Source organism: Lepisosteus platostomus, chromosome 4 (genome assembly GCF_059453375.1).
Source record: "Lepisosteus platostomus isolate fLepPlt1 chromosome 4, fLepPlt1.hap1, whole genome shotgun sequence".
Lineage (NCBI taxonomy): Eukaryota > Metazoa > Chordata > Actinopteri > Semionotiformes > Lepisosteidae > Lepisosteus > Lepisosteus platostomus.
The window spans coordinates 29,829,118-29,843,940 of record NC_142614.1 but is presented as its reverse complement, the minus strand read 5'-3'; the positions used below and the strand labels follow the sequence as shown (position 1 = coordinate 29,843,940).

At 34.0% G+C, this 14,823-nt stretch overlaps 1 protein-coding gene across 3 annotated transcripts in view; it reads left to right on the top strand.

Moving 5' to 3' along the window:
- The window catches only part of epb41l4a (erythrocyte membrane protein band 4.1 like 4A), a 130,407-nt gene that overhangs the window by 67,321 nt on the left and 48,263 nt on the right, over window positions 1–14,823 (top strand). For 2 of the 3 annotated variants that reach the window (XM_088629365.1, XM_088629364.1), the window contains exons 4-7: window positions 9,435–9,486; window positions 12,840–12,918; window positions 13,409–13,506; window positions 13,778–13,898. In XM_088629365.1, coding sequence (XP_088485491.1) covers window positions 9,435–9,486; window positions 12,840–12,918; window positions 13,409–13,506; window positions 13,778–13,898 — 350 coding nt within the window. The remainder of the gene's footprint in view (window positions 1–9,434; window positions 9,487–12,839; window positions 12,919–13,408; window positions 13,507–13,777; window positions 13,899–14,823) is intronic. The other variant, XM_088629366.1, reaches the window with a different exon arrangement.

Sequence of the window (14,823 nt, the reverse complement as noted above, 5' to 3'; positions counted from 1 at the left end):
TGGTCTAAATCTTTTTGAATATCATTTGTTGCTTCTACGGTGTTTGCTAATGCTCTTAATTTGGTATAACCTGCAAATTTGGCTAGTTTACTACCTATACTAGAATCAAGATTATTTGTATAAATTAAGAAAGAGACACAATTCTATTATGGATCACTGCGGCACTTCATTAATTACTGTACATCTCAGTGTGACTATTTACCCCTTATCTATTCTCCTTTTTTTCTATTTAATATTCAATTCTCAATCCAAATACTCCTGTTTCTTTGACACCTTACTGCCTGTAATTCGAGAATTAATACATTTTGAAAAGCATTATGAAAATCTAAATGCACCTTATCATATGCCATAGGTGTTAAAGCGGACCTTTGGATACTGTCAAACAAGTTATCTAACTGGAACGCATTGAAATTGATCTACAGTAGGGACAGTTTCCTTCATTGTTTTGGCAGCTATTTGGGTAAAAGAAGCCAACCCATACTATACACCTTGGCTCCTTATAAATTTGATGTTGTCTCACAACATGGTTTTGTGTTGGAATCTTTACTATTTAATCATTTGAATTCTTCTTTTTGGCCAGGTTATTCACCATTGTGGTCTTGGGTTTTGCTCCTGATGATGCTCAGATTTACATACAGACCAAATCTATTATTTTTTTTAGGTGTCTTTTAATAAAGGTTTGATGTAACAGAACATTCTTGAGTCAAACTGTGGCAAGACTTAGGTTATGCTCCCTATAGTAGTTCCAAACATTACCTTTGCAAAGTATCTTCAGTGTTGGTTCTGAAACTGAATCCTTAATCAAATAGGAAACCTTAGTGTTACTTTTGACACTGTGTTGTCATTTGAAGCTCATTTTAGGAACATAACAAAAAAAAACCCTAAGTCTTTCTGAAAAACTTTTGAAATATTGATACATGCCATGAATTAATCAAGATTAGATTACTGTAAAGTCTTACCTTCTGAATTTTCCACGAAATTACTTCAATATGTCCAATACGTTCAATATGTAGATCATGTACTCCTAAAATCTACTGTAAATCAACATATACATTCCATACATTCAGCATGTACTGTACATTCCTTAGTAAATTGAATTGGTTTCTTTCAAAATTAAGCACTAATTTTTAGGTTTCTCATGCTCATTTAAAAGGCACTTAATGGTCACATTCTAGGTTATTTCTAGAACTTTATTGCACAAATATATTAGGACAGTTAACCTGAGATTTCTTACACTACTATGGACCAGAATCCACACAAAGGTTTTAGAACCTTCCCTTGTGCTCACAGCCACCAACCTTTAAAATTATTTGGTACTTGACTTGAAAATATAGAAAACCTATTAAATTATTGAAAACTTTGTTAAAACTATATGTGTTGCATCTTTGTTGCAAATAGTCATTAGAATTAAGACAAATTAATTTCATCCACTTTTGCCGAAATTTCATAGGCTTTGTTTCAGTTCTGGGGTCAGCTTCCTCACCATCATTGAGCTCATTGATATATTGCTTTCTGTTAAATCATTAAGTACAGATACAGGGGGCTGTTTTTGCAGTACCAATTTTCTTAATTTGAAATTTATCCATTAATGAAATACATACAGTAGATTGTTTGTTTGTTGGCAGTGGGTGTCCGGCATAGTCTCCTTTTGAGATCAAACATCACGTATGATTCACAGATAAGTCAAAATTTACAGTCAGAAAAGTTGTTTAGCATTGTGAATGCACAATCCAATTCTAACCTCCCAGACGTAAAGTCAAATTGTATTCACCAATAGTGATTTCCCTCCCACTAAACAAGGTGGCTTGTGAGGCCTGAGTACATTAAAACACATGATGGCCTATAACTACAAGTCAAGGAGGCTCTATTTAACAAAAACTCAACTCCCTTACACAACACTTCAACAACCTAACACCACCTAGCACATCCTTTGTAACCCAAGCAAAGTAATTTCTCTCATGCGAGAATGTGGTTTGGTAACGCTTGAACAATTATATTATTAAGTATTTCCCATCAAGTGTATCTATTTGCAATTATTAGTGGCTTAAGTGGCCTCTTATGGCAAGTAAACCATAACAAAAATCTTTACCACAGTTGGTTTGCCACACCCCATTTTAAGAATAATATGATTGGAAATACTGGGGGTGCTTGACCACAGACACCCCCGAGCTGGTACCTATTTGTACATTGCCTGTGAAACTCATTGCCTAAGACCTTTAGAGACACATTTAAAACTTGCTTAAAGACCTAGAGTGATGTACAATTTAATTTTTCCCCTAGTTATTAAATCAACTTATGCTCTTTTTATTTGTTTAATCTATAACCTCTTTATCTGTTTCATTAATAGACTGACAACAGTCTGTCTAGTTTTATACATTTTCTTATTTCAATAATGTGATGAAGCTGCACAACTGCAGGCGGATATTAAGAAACATGGCATCTCTATTTTGTTTGGACAAATATGCCATTCACTGAATATTAGCTTTCGCTGAAACACACCAACTGGAGTATTGTACTGTAATTAATACTGTACAAATAAGATAAGATTACAAATCAGATTAACTTATTTCAATGCATTCGTGCATAATTTTCTTTTCATTTTGACTGGCATTTAGCAAAGAACCAAATACATTATGAAAAAAGCTTAAAAGGCTTAACAGTTTTTGTTTGTTTTTTCCCTAAAGGTGTTTTTAACATAAAGTTGTACAAAACTCATGTTATTTTATCTAACAAAAGGGTAAATAAGCATGAAATCTCACTACCCCTTTGACTTATGAAGATACCATAAATATGATTACAGTGCTTCAGTGAACAACTTACACACTTTTTCCATTATGACTGAGAAACTGTCCTGTGCCAGTGCTTGGCTTAGTTAACCAGGTCTTACTAAGTATACTACTTACTATACAAAAAGTTAGCACTTGTTAGCACAAGTGCTAGCAAAATACCTTAGTCCCCTAAGAGTTGTTATCTTGATTACACATTTTATTGTATCTAAGCTTTTATAGTATGTATATACAGTAGCATGTGGTGCTGGTATGGGGTAAGGTTGTTATTTGGTTAATTGCTGTTTGACTTTAGAGGACTGAAATTACTCTCTACAGTGATAATCTTATAGACTGTCATGAGGAAAGAAAATTTCATTACTTGGTCATAATACAGGGTAGCATGGTGGTTCAGTGATTAGCATTGCTGAGCAAGTGAGGAAAAATGCTGTTCTTATTAATGTCATAGCGGACGATTTAGTGTGGAGATATTTTAAAGGATGTCATGTTTAAGAAACACAACAAAAAATAGGATAATATGAATATACAAAATAAAACATATAATAGAAACTACACAGGAATATAAGGATGTTAGAGCAAAAGAAGTAAAATAAAATTGTGAAACCCAAAGCTTAGACCTCTGGGTTTAGCACTGATAGTGGAAATGCTTTTCTTCCTTGTGAACAAAAATATTTGACTACACAATCGAAACAATACATTCTACAATCTACAGGTGTAATCCCATAACAGAAGTACAAAAGAAGGTGAATGCTTCATGGTTAGAAGCAAAAAGGTTAGTTTCAAAAAAGAAAAATCAAAAGAGTAAGTGATGATGTACAGTATCTACTGTAGTACTTACTGTATATTAAAAAAATTAAATGAGTACAGTCCATAAGTGGGTGAAATGGCTACAGAATTGGCTACAATACAGGCTACTGAAATGGCTACAATACAGGCTATTGATGCTAGTGTTTCACAGATCTCTGATCTATTCATATACTTTGCTCTAGGCAATAATGGTAGATGTAGTCATCTGTATTTTTTCTTGTCTATAACAATCCACCTTATCACAGTTGCCCAATCAAATGAAGCTTTGAGCAGTTTAAGAAAGTTCAATTTACAGAGTGGAGTGGAGCCTAATATTGCTTTATGAATTATTTCTAAGTTACTTATTTTGTTACTAATAAGACAGATCTGATTTTTGCCAAATTAACAAACAGTAGGGTAGTAGTGATTTAAACAGTTTACATCCTGACAATTATTTATTAAACGGGTTGTAGAAGGGCAGGTGGGAGTTAAATCCAAAATGTTGGTTGATAAAGACCTGGCAAGATCAACATTGCCTTAAAGAATCCATTTATTTTACAGTAATATCTTCCTCTTTGAGCAGATTAAATTTTATCTGACGGTAAATAAGATGAAAGTATTTTACTAAACAGTCATGATACAGTATGTACCTGCCCCTTCACTGTCTTGAGTGAAATCATCTTTTTTGTTTACAGATACATCTTAATGTGTGGTTGCTATATAATTTAATGGATTTAGAAGACTATTATACAGTATCCAGATTGCCAATAAAGAAATATTTCTAGTTTAAGAATTTATGGGATATACCTTCTGAGTCACTGTACAGTAGTCTTATTAAAAAATGTTCTAAAACTTAAAGACTTTGTTTGACTATTATGGTAAAATAAGGCCACCCTGTTTTGCTTTGTTAGTGATAAGGCTGGAGGTAATGAGTTAGAAAATGATCTCTTTTGGCAATGGATAGAAGCATCTAAAAAGCAGAGAGATGAGACTTGGAAAATATTTTATTTGAGTTACTTTCTCAGATCAGATTGAATATTACAAAACAGTACATCACAAGGCAGAATTTTGAAATTGTAGGTATACTGTGTTTAGACAGAAACTTGAGCAGATGGGGATGTTTTCCCACAAAAGTATGTGCCTCCCTAAGAAAAATCAGTGTTACTCCTCACATACATGTTTTATTTCAATGATCTACTGTGTGTACCTCTACTGGTACCGGAAAGGAAAGAAACTACATTTTTGAAATTCCAGTGAAGGGAAAGCAACTGTGTACACATATTAAATTGACCAGTTTGCATCATAAAATGTCAGCCGGGGCTTAGCACTAACAAAGTTCAAATTGTATTTCTACTCCTTTGTTTTATGAACACTAGTTTAATTCCTGTGTCACGGTGTCCATTTAAAGAAAGTCAGGTTTCTCCTTCTAGACAGGGTTTCTCTTAAACTGGTATTTATAATTTATTGGTATTTTATATGGTATATTTATATATCGCAATTTGTGCCCTTAATTATGTACTTCGTTTCAATGTGGTGTTCAATGGAAAGACTTACAAAATGCTAGAAGACCTGGCATTATCACCTCTACTTTTTTCCATTCTCAGAAACTACTAACAATTAATCCTCCTTTCTCTTTTCAACATTGGAACAAAGGAATAAATATTCTAGCATACATTTTTAATGAGGATGGTCTCTGTTCTTTAGGTTCTTGCCGTCTCAATTTGAGCTACCTGGCTCCTCTATCTATTTTTACTTATATCAACATTCTGGAAAGCATGCCTGTGGCATCCCCTGGGCGGCAATATTGTCTGCACACCCACTGCATAATCTTCTAGATTGTAAGGGCAAAACAAAAGGATTGGCTTCCTTTATTTATGCTTTCTATTACAGACTTCATTCAAGCCAGCCTTTAGCAGTTTTTACTGCTTGGAATAGGAATTTGAATATTTCTGATAAGGAGGTTTCCTGGCAAAATCTAGGATAATACCCTGTTGTCTAGTATCTCAGACAAATGATTATTTGATTTTCTTATTGAAGATGTGTACTTATAGATGTTATTATATTATAACTTGTCCCTAGTCACTTATGCACAAAGTTCTGTCCAGATGTAACCCTGGCATTCCCTCCCCTGGAATCATTGGATCCTGGTTTTGATATTATTTATATTGAGATCTCTATTTCTCTATATCTTGGATCCAAGATGGGGGGGTGGACAGTGAGGTTATGGTATGTTTTGCACATGCAGATGTCAGATCTTTGGACTGTACTTGTATTATGGCTGTCTGGCTTCTTTTAGAGTCCATTTGGTGGGAATTCCAGAGGGCCGTGTTATGCGCAGTGGCTGAAGGGGAGTGTTGTAAAGGAAAAATATTTGGATGCAAAAAAGCACGTGTGTTTGTATATGCATGATAACATAGTGTACCTGTGTATCTGTTTTGTATTAATGACTAACATGTAATAAGCAATTTATAGACCCCTAGTTTGAAAAACATGCAATTGGCACAGAAGAATGGAGATGTGTGACATTTCATGACAATAAAAATACAATAAAAGGACATGTTAGTGGACACTTAGACCTAACCATGCTCATTCCTTAAGTTAAAGACTCTTCCTGGACAGGATGGCTAAAACATCATCGTACTGAATGAGGATCTAGTAGTGGTAGCTTGAGCTGTATAAAAATACATTATATTTCATATAAACATTTATGTTTCATGTAAAGAGTCATGATTGCCTTTAGTACAAGTTAGCAGCAAAATCGGTTTTCTGCAGGATTTGGGGGTTCAGTACCATATTTAATATACTGTATCAAAATATATGATTTATGCATGTTGCAATTTGCTAGAATATTTCCTTTTTGGAAATGCACATACTGCACAACTGTGTCCTGATATAATTGTCTTTTTTATTAGTGGTGTATAAATGTTGTACTCGGGCTATGGAAGTGAATTGGTTTATCCTTGGATACACCACCTTCGTTCTGACGTTTCCAATCCCCCAAAGCATAAGTTTCATACAGACACGGGTTCTAGTTTTTAAGTATATGATTTGTAAAAACAGTTCTTATTGCTTTGTACAGAATTATTTTCATATACTGTTGTGATTTTCAAAACTACACATACATATTACCCAGATTCTTATTTATTAATTTGGCTGATGCCTTTATGCAGTGCGACAAGCATGAATTACATTTATTAAAAAAAAAACAGTATGAAACAAATCCACCATCTAGTAAGGAAGGACAATAATTTGCATTCTGTACTACAGGGGTACTCCCTTTTCTTAGGCAGGATTGTTTTGTTTTTTTTAATTATCCAAATTCCACAACATCATCAGTGCATTCTGTTCCTTTACCAGTCAGCTAGAGATTTGATATGTGGCAGCAATGAAATGATGAAGCGAAGCATGCATTCCCCTGCGAAGCACGCCAGCCGCCTAGAAGCCTGTGTGAACAGCATGAAGCAGGTCTCCTTGCACTGCACTGTTTCATCTCTCAAGGACAACTTTGATACTGAGTGTGTAAAACAAAATCGCATTTATAATATGTAATATATTCCAGTGTATGTTCATTTGAGGTCATTGAAAATCTGAAAAACAGCACTTGTAAAATGTCAACTTGGTAGTATTGAAGCAGCATCTGCAACTTGACGAAGCTGACATTTTTATGACCCTTTTTTAAAAGGAGAAATATATTTTACAGTTGTACTTCGTTTAACATTTTTTAAAGATTTAAAGATTGTGGTTACAAAATATTAATGCAGTGATAAAACTTCAGATTATCAATATAATAACAAGTCCCTAAATGTATAACTGTTTTCATCAATATATATTACAGTATGTACAGTAGCATTCTGATACTGAGGAATATTTGCTTTTGACACAGTAAATGTGTACGACATTCCTGTATGGGTAGTGCATCTCCATTAAGATTTGATTAATTGTCATTCATAGAACTGCTGTTTATGCAGAGGTTGATGTTAAAGTATTTGCCCCAAGACACCGATTAAGAGAATGGAAAAGATGCACATTGCTTTGAATCATTAATGACTACAGAGACATCTGCAGCATGCATCATTTTCTCAGCATAAGTTTTTGAGATTGAACATAATAAGGCATTTAACAATACCCACCAGTATCTTCAAACTATATACCAACAGCAGCAATGCATAATTTTGTGAATTATTCTAAAATGATTTGTACTTGAGATTCATGAGTAAGTACTATGGCTGAGTTTTAGATGATTAACACTTTCTAAGAACCAGAATACATGCATATGAGTTGCAGAATGAGTGCATGGCTTAAAGAATATATGAAGGTAGAGTAGATACTAGACACCAGACCATTTAATTATGAACAAAATTACTAGGGCAAAATAACCAAATATTTAATATAATTATTGTTATAATGCATAAAGTCTCTAATTATGCATGTCTGAATTTTCTTCTATCAGAAACTGCCGAATCAGGAGCAATCTTAAAGTGTCTATGTGTGCTATCTTTGCACGTTTAAAGTAAGATCCAAGTTACACAGGAAAAGCTGCAGTTTTCTGTTTCAAAAGCTCTTGGACTTGGATTGGTACTGTATGAAACCTTTCACTTTCCAAGACTCTTTTTTACCACGACTAAGAAGGTTGTTATTATTATTTTATGTAATAACAAAATTACATAATAGATGTTTTTGCGTGTGTTGTATTTATGACATTAAGGCAATCAAGGATGTCATGTTTAAGAAACACAACAAAAAATAGGATAATATGAATATACAAAATAAAACATATAATAGAAACTACACAGGAATATAAGGATGTTAGAGCAAAAGAAGTAAAATAAAATTGTGAAACCCAAAGCTTAGACCTCTGGGTTTAGCACTGATAGTGGAAATGCTTTTCTTCCTTGTGAACAAAAATATTTGACTACACAATCGAAACAATACATTCTACAATCTACAGGTGTAATCCCATAACAGAAGTACAAAAGAAGGTGAATGCTTCATGGTTAGAAGCAAAAAGGTTAGTTTCAAAAAAGAAAAATCAAAAGAGTAAGTGATGATGTACAGTATCTACTGTAGTACTTACTGTATATTAAAAAAATTAAATGAGTACAGTCCATAAGTGGGTGAAATGGCTACAGAAATTTGAACTTCTGAGTCAATGTTGCTAATAAAAAACTGACTATTGATGCTAGTGTTTCACAGATCTCTGATCTATTCATATACTTTGCTCTAGGCAATAATGGTAGATTATTGCCAAAATAACCAAATATTTAATATAATTATTGTTATAATGCATAAAGTCTCTAATTATGCATGTCTGAATTTTCTTCTATCAGAAACTGCCGAATCAGGAGCAATCTTAAAGTGTCTATGTGTGCTATCTTTGCACGTTTAAAGTAAGATCCAAGTTACACAGGAAAAGCTGCAGAGTTTTCTGTTTCAAAAGCTCTTGGACTTGGATTGGTACTGTATGAAACCTTTCACTTTCCAAGACTCTTTTTTACCACGACTAAGAAGGTTGTTATTATTATTTTATGTAATAACAAAATTACATAATAGATGTTTTTACGTGTGTTGTATTTATGACATTAAGGCAATCATTTTAGAAAATAAAACTGATATGGGCATTTTATGCATATTTATTCTGCAACAAAAAGAATGTACAGTACCTCACTTTCTACCTGTGTTTTTTGCAGATCTAGTTCCAGGTGTTACAGTCTTGCCTGTACCTCAAAAATCTGTCTTCTTTTTGATCAGTTTTTATTCAGTCCTACTGAATGCATTTCTTACTCAGACTGTTGTAACATCTATTATTTAAAGTTTGTCAATTCATTTTTCAATAATTCATTGTATTTTATTTTCTTAATACAGTACTGGCTGGATCCCTCAAAGACTCTTGCTGAACACAAAGATTTAATAAGCAGTAAGTCTCTGTTGTCCTGTGATTTTTTTTATTGTGTTTTCTGTGATTGAAGATCATATCAGTAGTATAGACAAAGCAGTTCAGTCCAATTAATATTGACATATCCTGGGCTGTACTTTGTGTGAAAAATGTTTATTGTTCTTATAGAGGCACTTTCTTCTATCAAAACAAATAGGAAACAGTCTAGAGGTTATATCTCGAACTTACAACTAACTCACTATAATCAGTTCTAACAGAAAATGCTGCCGTAGACACTTGCCATTTCTTAAGCCTTTTGTCTGCTATTATTATCTTTGTATATAAATTAATTGAACATTTCAGTCAGATTTTACTTTTAAATCTACTCAGGTCAAATAGTATAATTGCAAATCCAGATCCTAATTAAACAGTGATTAAACCTTAAAATTGCATTGTACATATACTGTATCATGAATTTATGTGCGTTTAGCAAAAGTATTATTTATTGCCTTAAAAGAGAGTTTTAATCCATTAAAAACTCATTCACACCCCCACATTTTTCTATCACTTGCTTAAATGTAGTTATGGATTTGTATAAGCATCTGCCTGTATCAATTCTGCCTTCAATTACTGTGACTTTTTTAATGGGGGCACATAGCACTCTAATGTCATTCATCTCTGTGTTCTTTTTCAAACAGCTTCTGCTTGATTATTATTTGAGAAAATTCTCCCCCTCAGATATTAAGCATTGTCCAGCTGTTTTACAATTTTATGTTTTAAACCTAAGAGTACTGTAAGTCTAACAGGGGCAGGCAACCCTGATGCTGGAGAGATAGCTCCCTAGAGGTTTTAGAGACACCTTTCAATTAGCACCTGATTACAACCTGGAAAATCCAGGTGATTGAATTGTTAACCGTTGGTTCAATTAAGCATTTAAGCTTAATTAAAGAAAAATTAAAGAAAAACCAGGAACAAACAAAATCCAAGAGAAGGTTTGCCTATGCCTATGTATGTTGCCTATGTATGTTTGCAGCTGGGTAATCTGTTTCATATGACAGGCTTTCCGTCAGATTCAACAATGCCCCTATAAGACAACTAAAAATGTTGATATTCAATGATATTGATAATACTGGTTTGCACAATGGCCCACTGTTTGTTCACTTTCTTCAGCAAATTGAAAATGTTTTTGAGCATTTTAGTCATGGTTAATTTGACCTAACGTGCTTGGCTGAGGGACAATTTTCTGTGGAGTAAGGTGTGACCAAGGGGCAGCTGCAAAGGTGGAGTTTGGGTGGACGAGGGATGCAAAAGACATATGCAAACAAGAGAAGGGGATTATGAATAATATTTATATTTTTTTTTTTAACTTGAGGAAGTAACATCAGGAATAATTACTATGTAGGACAGCTGAGACCAGTTGAACTTGGCTGCTGTTATTCCTCCCGAACTTTCATAGTAAATTTCATATATTATTTTGGTTAATAAACACATGCAAAGAAAGCAGCATTTGCTCTGGAGAAAAACCCAGTAAATCAACTTATTGCCATTGCAGGAATACAAAATATTTTATGGTTTGTCTGTATCTTCTGAATTAGAGTTTACAACAAAATTCTGAGCGAAGTACAAGATCCATTTCCTTCAGGTCCCCAGCTTTCCTAAGGTATAGGTATGGGCCTTTGGAACATTATTTCCTAGCCTTGCCAGGCTAACACCCCATCATTTCCAGAAACCTTCAAACTTCAGAGCCAGTGCCAATGCAGCAACTCTTTGGTTTATCATAGGGATTTTTTAACATCCTCTTCCAGGAGTTTGTCCTTCAAACTAAGCGAGATAAAAGACAGTTGTGTCAATATATTTCTTTCTTGCAGTTGTATTACTGTGGTTTGTCTGTGTCTTCTAAAAATAAATTTACTGAAAATACTGAAACCTGGAGGTCCACAATAAAGACACAATAGTTTTAAGTTTTACATCAGAACCTCATTAGCACATATGTGATGTTTTGTTAAACCAGTTTTCAGCTTTAAGTGGTGAGTGTGGACCCGTAGGAGGCACTACTTCCTCAGGACTTGAATTTCTAAAACCAGCATTGCTAGGGGAAATGAGCTATGGGATGTGAAATTAATTGTATGAGACATAAAACTCAGTGGATGAAGTGGATCACCTCCTGTATCTAAATCACTTTGGAATCCTTTGAAATTAAAATCTTTATAAACTCACTTTATTGTTATTTATTTTTATTATATTTTAAATAGTGAGTTCCTTGTGGTGACAAAACACTGAACCCAAGTCTTGTGATGCCATGAAAGTTCCAAGTGCTCACTGTAGATTTTAGTTAAATTTGCCAAAGTGATTTGATTTAAAAATAAACAGACATTCAGACAATTAAAGCAAGAAGAGTCACAGATACAGTAAAACCATGTCTAAACTTAATAGTGAACATTGCGATTGTTAGTGACACGATTGAAGATGGTTTGGTTTGGAGAGACTTTGTCTGGAGGATGAAACAGTCAGAAGCTGATGTTTTGGAATACAGAGGGTCACCATGCTGGCCCAGGACAATCACAACCATATGAGTTCTCTGTGTAATCAGAATGCAGTGGCTAAACATGAGAAATCCCATGTAGAAATAACCCTGAGGTATGAAATGACTTCTGTCTATGGGCAAGAACAACTGAAGTGAAAGCAAAAAAGTGTGGTGGAGGGTTGTATTAATTGATAGATGTTTTGCCCTTGATAGACCTTGTAGAAGAACATGTGTGTGAAGATGTGATGAGCATTATGCTGACTGTTTCTTTATACAAGTCACCTGATTGGGTTGTAAAAGTGTGGCGAATGGTTGTGGACCAGTAGGTGGCACCCTACTCTAATAACCAGAATTTCAAAAAACTATTTTAATTTCATTTAACAAAAGAATACCTTGGAGGAAGATTGAAGGAAATATTTACAGCTTACAAATATATAAATGAAGCCAAAAGTTTTTCTGTTACTGCAAACCAATCCAGAAATATCAATTGTAAGTATCAAGCAGATTAGCAATAAAAGTTGTATGTATACGTTTGTGTGCTTTACTGAACTAAAGTCTAGTTTGCAGTGATATGCAAATAGAATAATATTTTCTACATACCTAAAAGGTATGAGGTGAAATCGCACAGTAAATAAAATACATTTTTGTGGGATATTTAACACAACTTTTAATGGTCTGGATTGAATGTGAAATAGGAACATCATCTGATCTATAACAAAACCATAATGTCTGGTGTATCACCTTAAAGAAAATCATTAAATCGCAAAAATTAAATCAGAATATTTTTTGCATGATTTATGCAATGAAGGTGTCTCTATGATGAAAAAAAGTTACAATTGGGCAGTTCTTTGAGTTTTGTCTCTGTTCCTAGCAGGACCTCCTTACACACTCTACTTTGGAGTCAAGTTTTATGCAGAGGATCCATGTAAACTAAAAGAAGAAATTACCAGGTATTTTATACAGTTTCAGTAGTAAATGAAGACTTTTTTCCCTGTTGTTAGAAGGGTAATAATTTTCGAATGTGTTCAGCAGTTTCTGTTCATCTTTTAAGTTAGTAATCAAAATGAAGTTGCAATATCATACGTCAGCTTCTTGATCTAGAAAAATATAAATATAAATATAATTTATTAAAATGGGTTCTATCTCTGGCATAAGTTTCCCAAATACATGCCGATATTGTCTCAGAAACACTGTTGCTTTGTTCTTAATATTTTATGTTTGTATACAGTAAAGAAATGAATGTTTGTGTCTTCACTAATGTTGCTGAACCCTTGTCATAAGAATGCTTGAAAAGCCTAATTTGCCTAAAGGTTTTAGAGAGTTGCTAGATAAGTGCATAAAGAAATTAAGGAACACTTTGGAAAAGGGCAGAAAAATAACTAAATTGTCATCCATTTTCACAAGGTTTTTTTAAAATGTTGTTTCTGTTTCTCCTGTCAGGTACCAGTTTTTCCTACAAGTGAAACAAGATGTGCTGCAAGGCCGCCTTCCATGCCCATTCAATACTTCAGCGCAATTGGCTGCCTACGCCATCCAATGTAAGACTGATTGCTTCATTTTGGTCTTCACAAAATTACATCTTTGACTTATTCATTCCACTTAATTTGGTACTAGATCTCTGATATCTATACCTAATATTTGCCATCTGCTATTTTGAAGCAAAGGCTATTGGATTGAGACAGCTTTTAAATTGTGGAAGAAAAAAGTAGGCCAAAATTATATTGGAGACTCTAAACTAAAAAAGGATAAAAGGATAAAAAAGGGCAACACTAACATCATCTCATGTTTTTTCTTCCTTTTCCTTTGCAGCTGAGCTGGGAGATTATGATCCGTATAAACACACAGCAGGCTATGTGTCAGAATATCGGTTTGTCCCAGATCAGAAAGAAGAGATGGAGGAAGCAATTGAGAGGATCCACAAAACTATAGTGTAAGGAAATTCTCTGACTTTATGTTCAGTAAATACCAAATCCTTCTTATAAGAGAATATAAATTGTGTCCAAAGACCTTGCTGAGGTTTAACTGCAATCATGTGCTCCAGTATTTCTTAATAAGGAAAGCATATTGTGTGCTTAAACTCCATTGGTAATGCAATATTATTTATAACAGTTTTAAAACATAGCAATCAAGATGTAAGGTACCATCTTTTCAACTCATATTTTCTAATGCTTTACTAAAATAAGTCTTTATTAAGAATGATTAAAATGAACTGTTTTAGCCACTTTAAAATAAAAAGTTATTTATCTTTAAAATAAAGTTAATTATTTATCTAATTATTTTTGGTAGTGCCTTAAAGCTTGGCATGGAAAGAATGTCCACTGTATGTCAACAGGATGGCAATAGTAATGTGAATCCAATACCAAATGATGCTATGTACGTTGTAATAATGATTTGACAGCCTTTGTGCCCTTAAGCTAAAACCAGGATCTTTGTAATACAAGCTGCTCATTGAATACTGTTCAAAGACCCTGTCAGACAATTACAATGCCGACCTATTCTCAGCCTCCTCACCTGTTTGGCATGCTGAAGAAAAATAGATTAGTGGCATAGTGACAAGGCTAGAATGAAAGGACTCTGTTGTGCTGGCAGGGCTGTGCACGCTCTTACAAAGTGATTAACCTAAATTCCAGGACAGCGAGGACCTCAGCAGTGCCCAGCTTTTTATGTTTCCCCCATTGTCTCAAATTATCATTAACCACTTTCATAGTTGTGCTGTAGGATGCTGAACACATTATGTGCACAGCAGATAACAAAGCAGTAGAAAGTTGCAGGGGATGAGATGGGCTGCTGTGTATCAGTAAAAATGAAGAAATAGACCCAGCTGGGCTAGTTCTATAGTAAAGAAAGAACAAAGG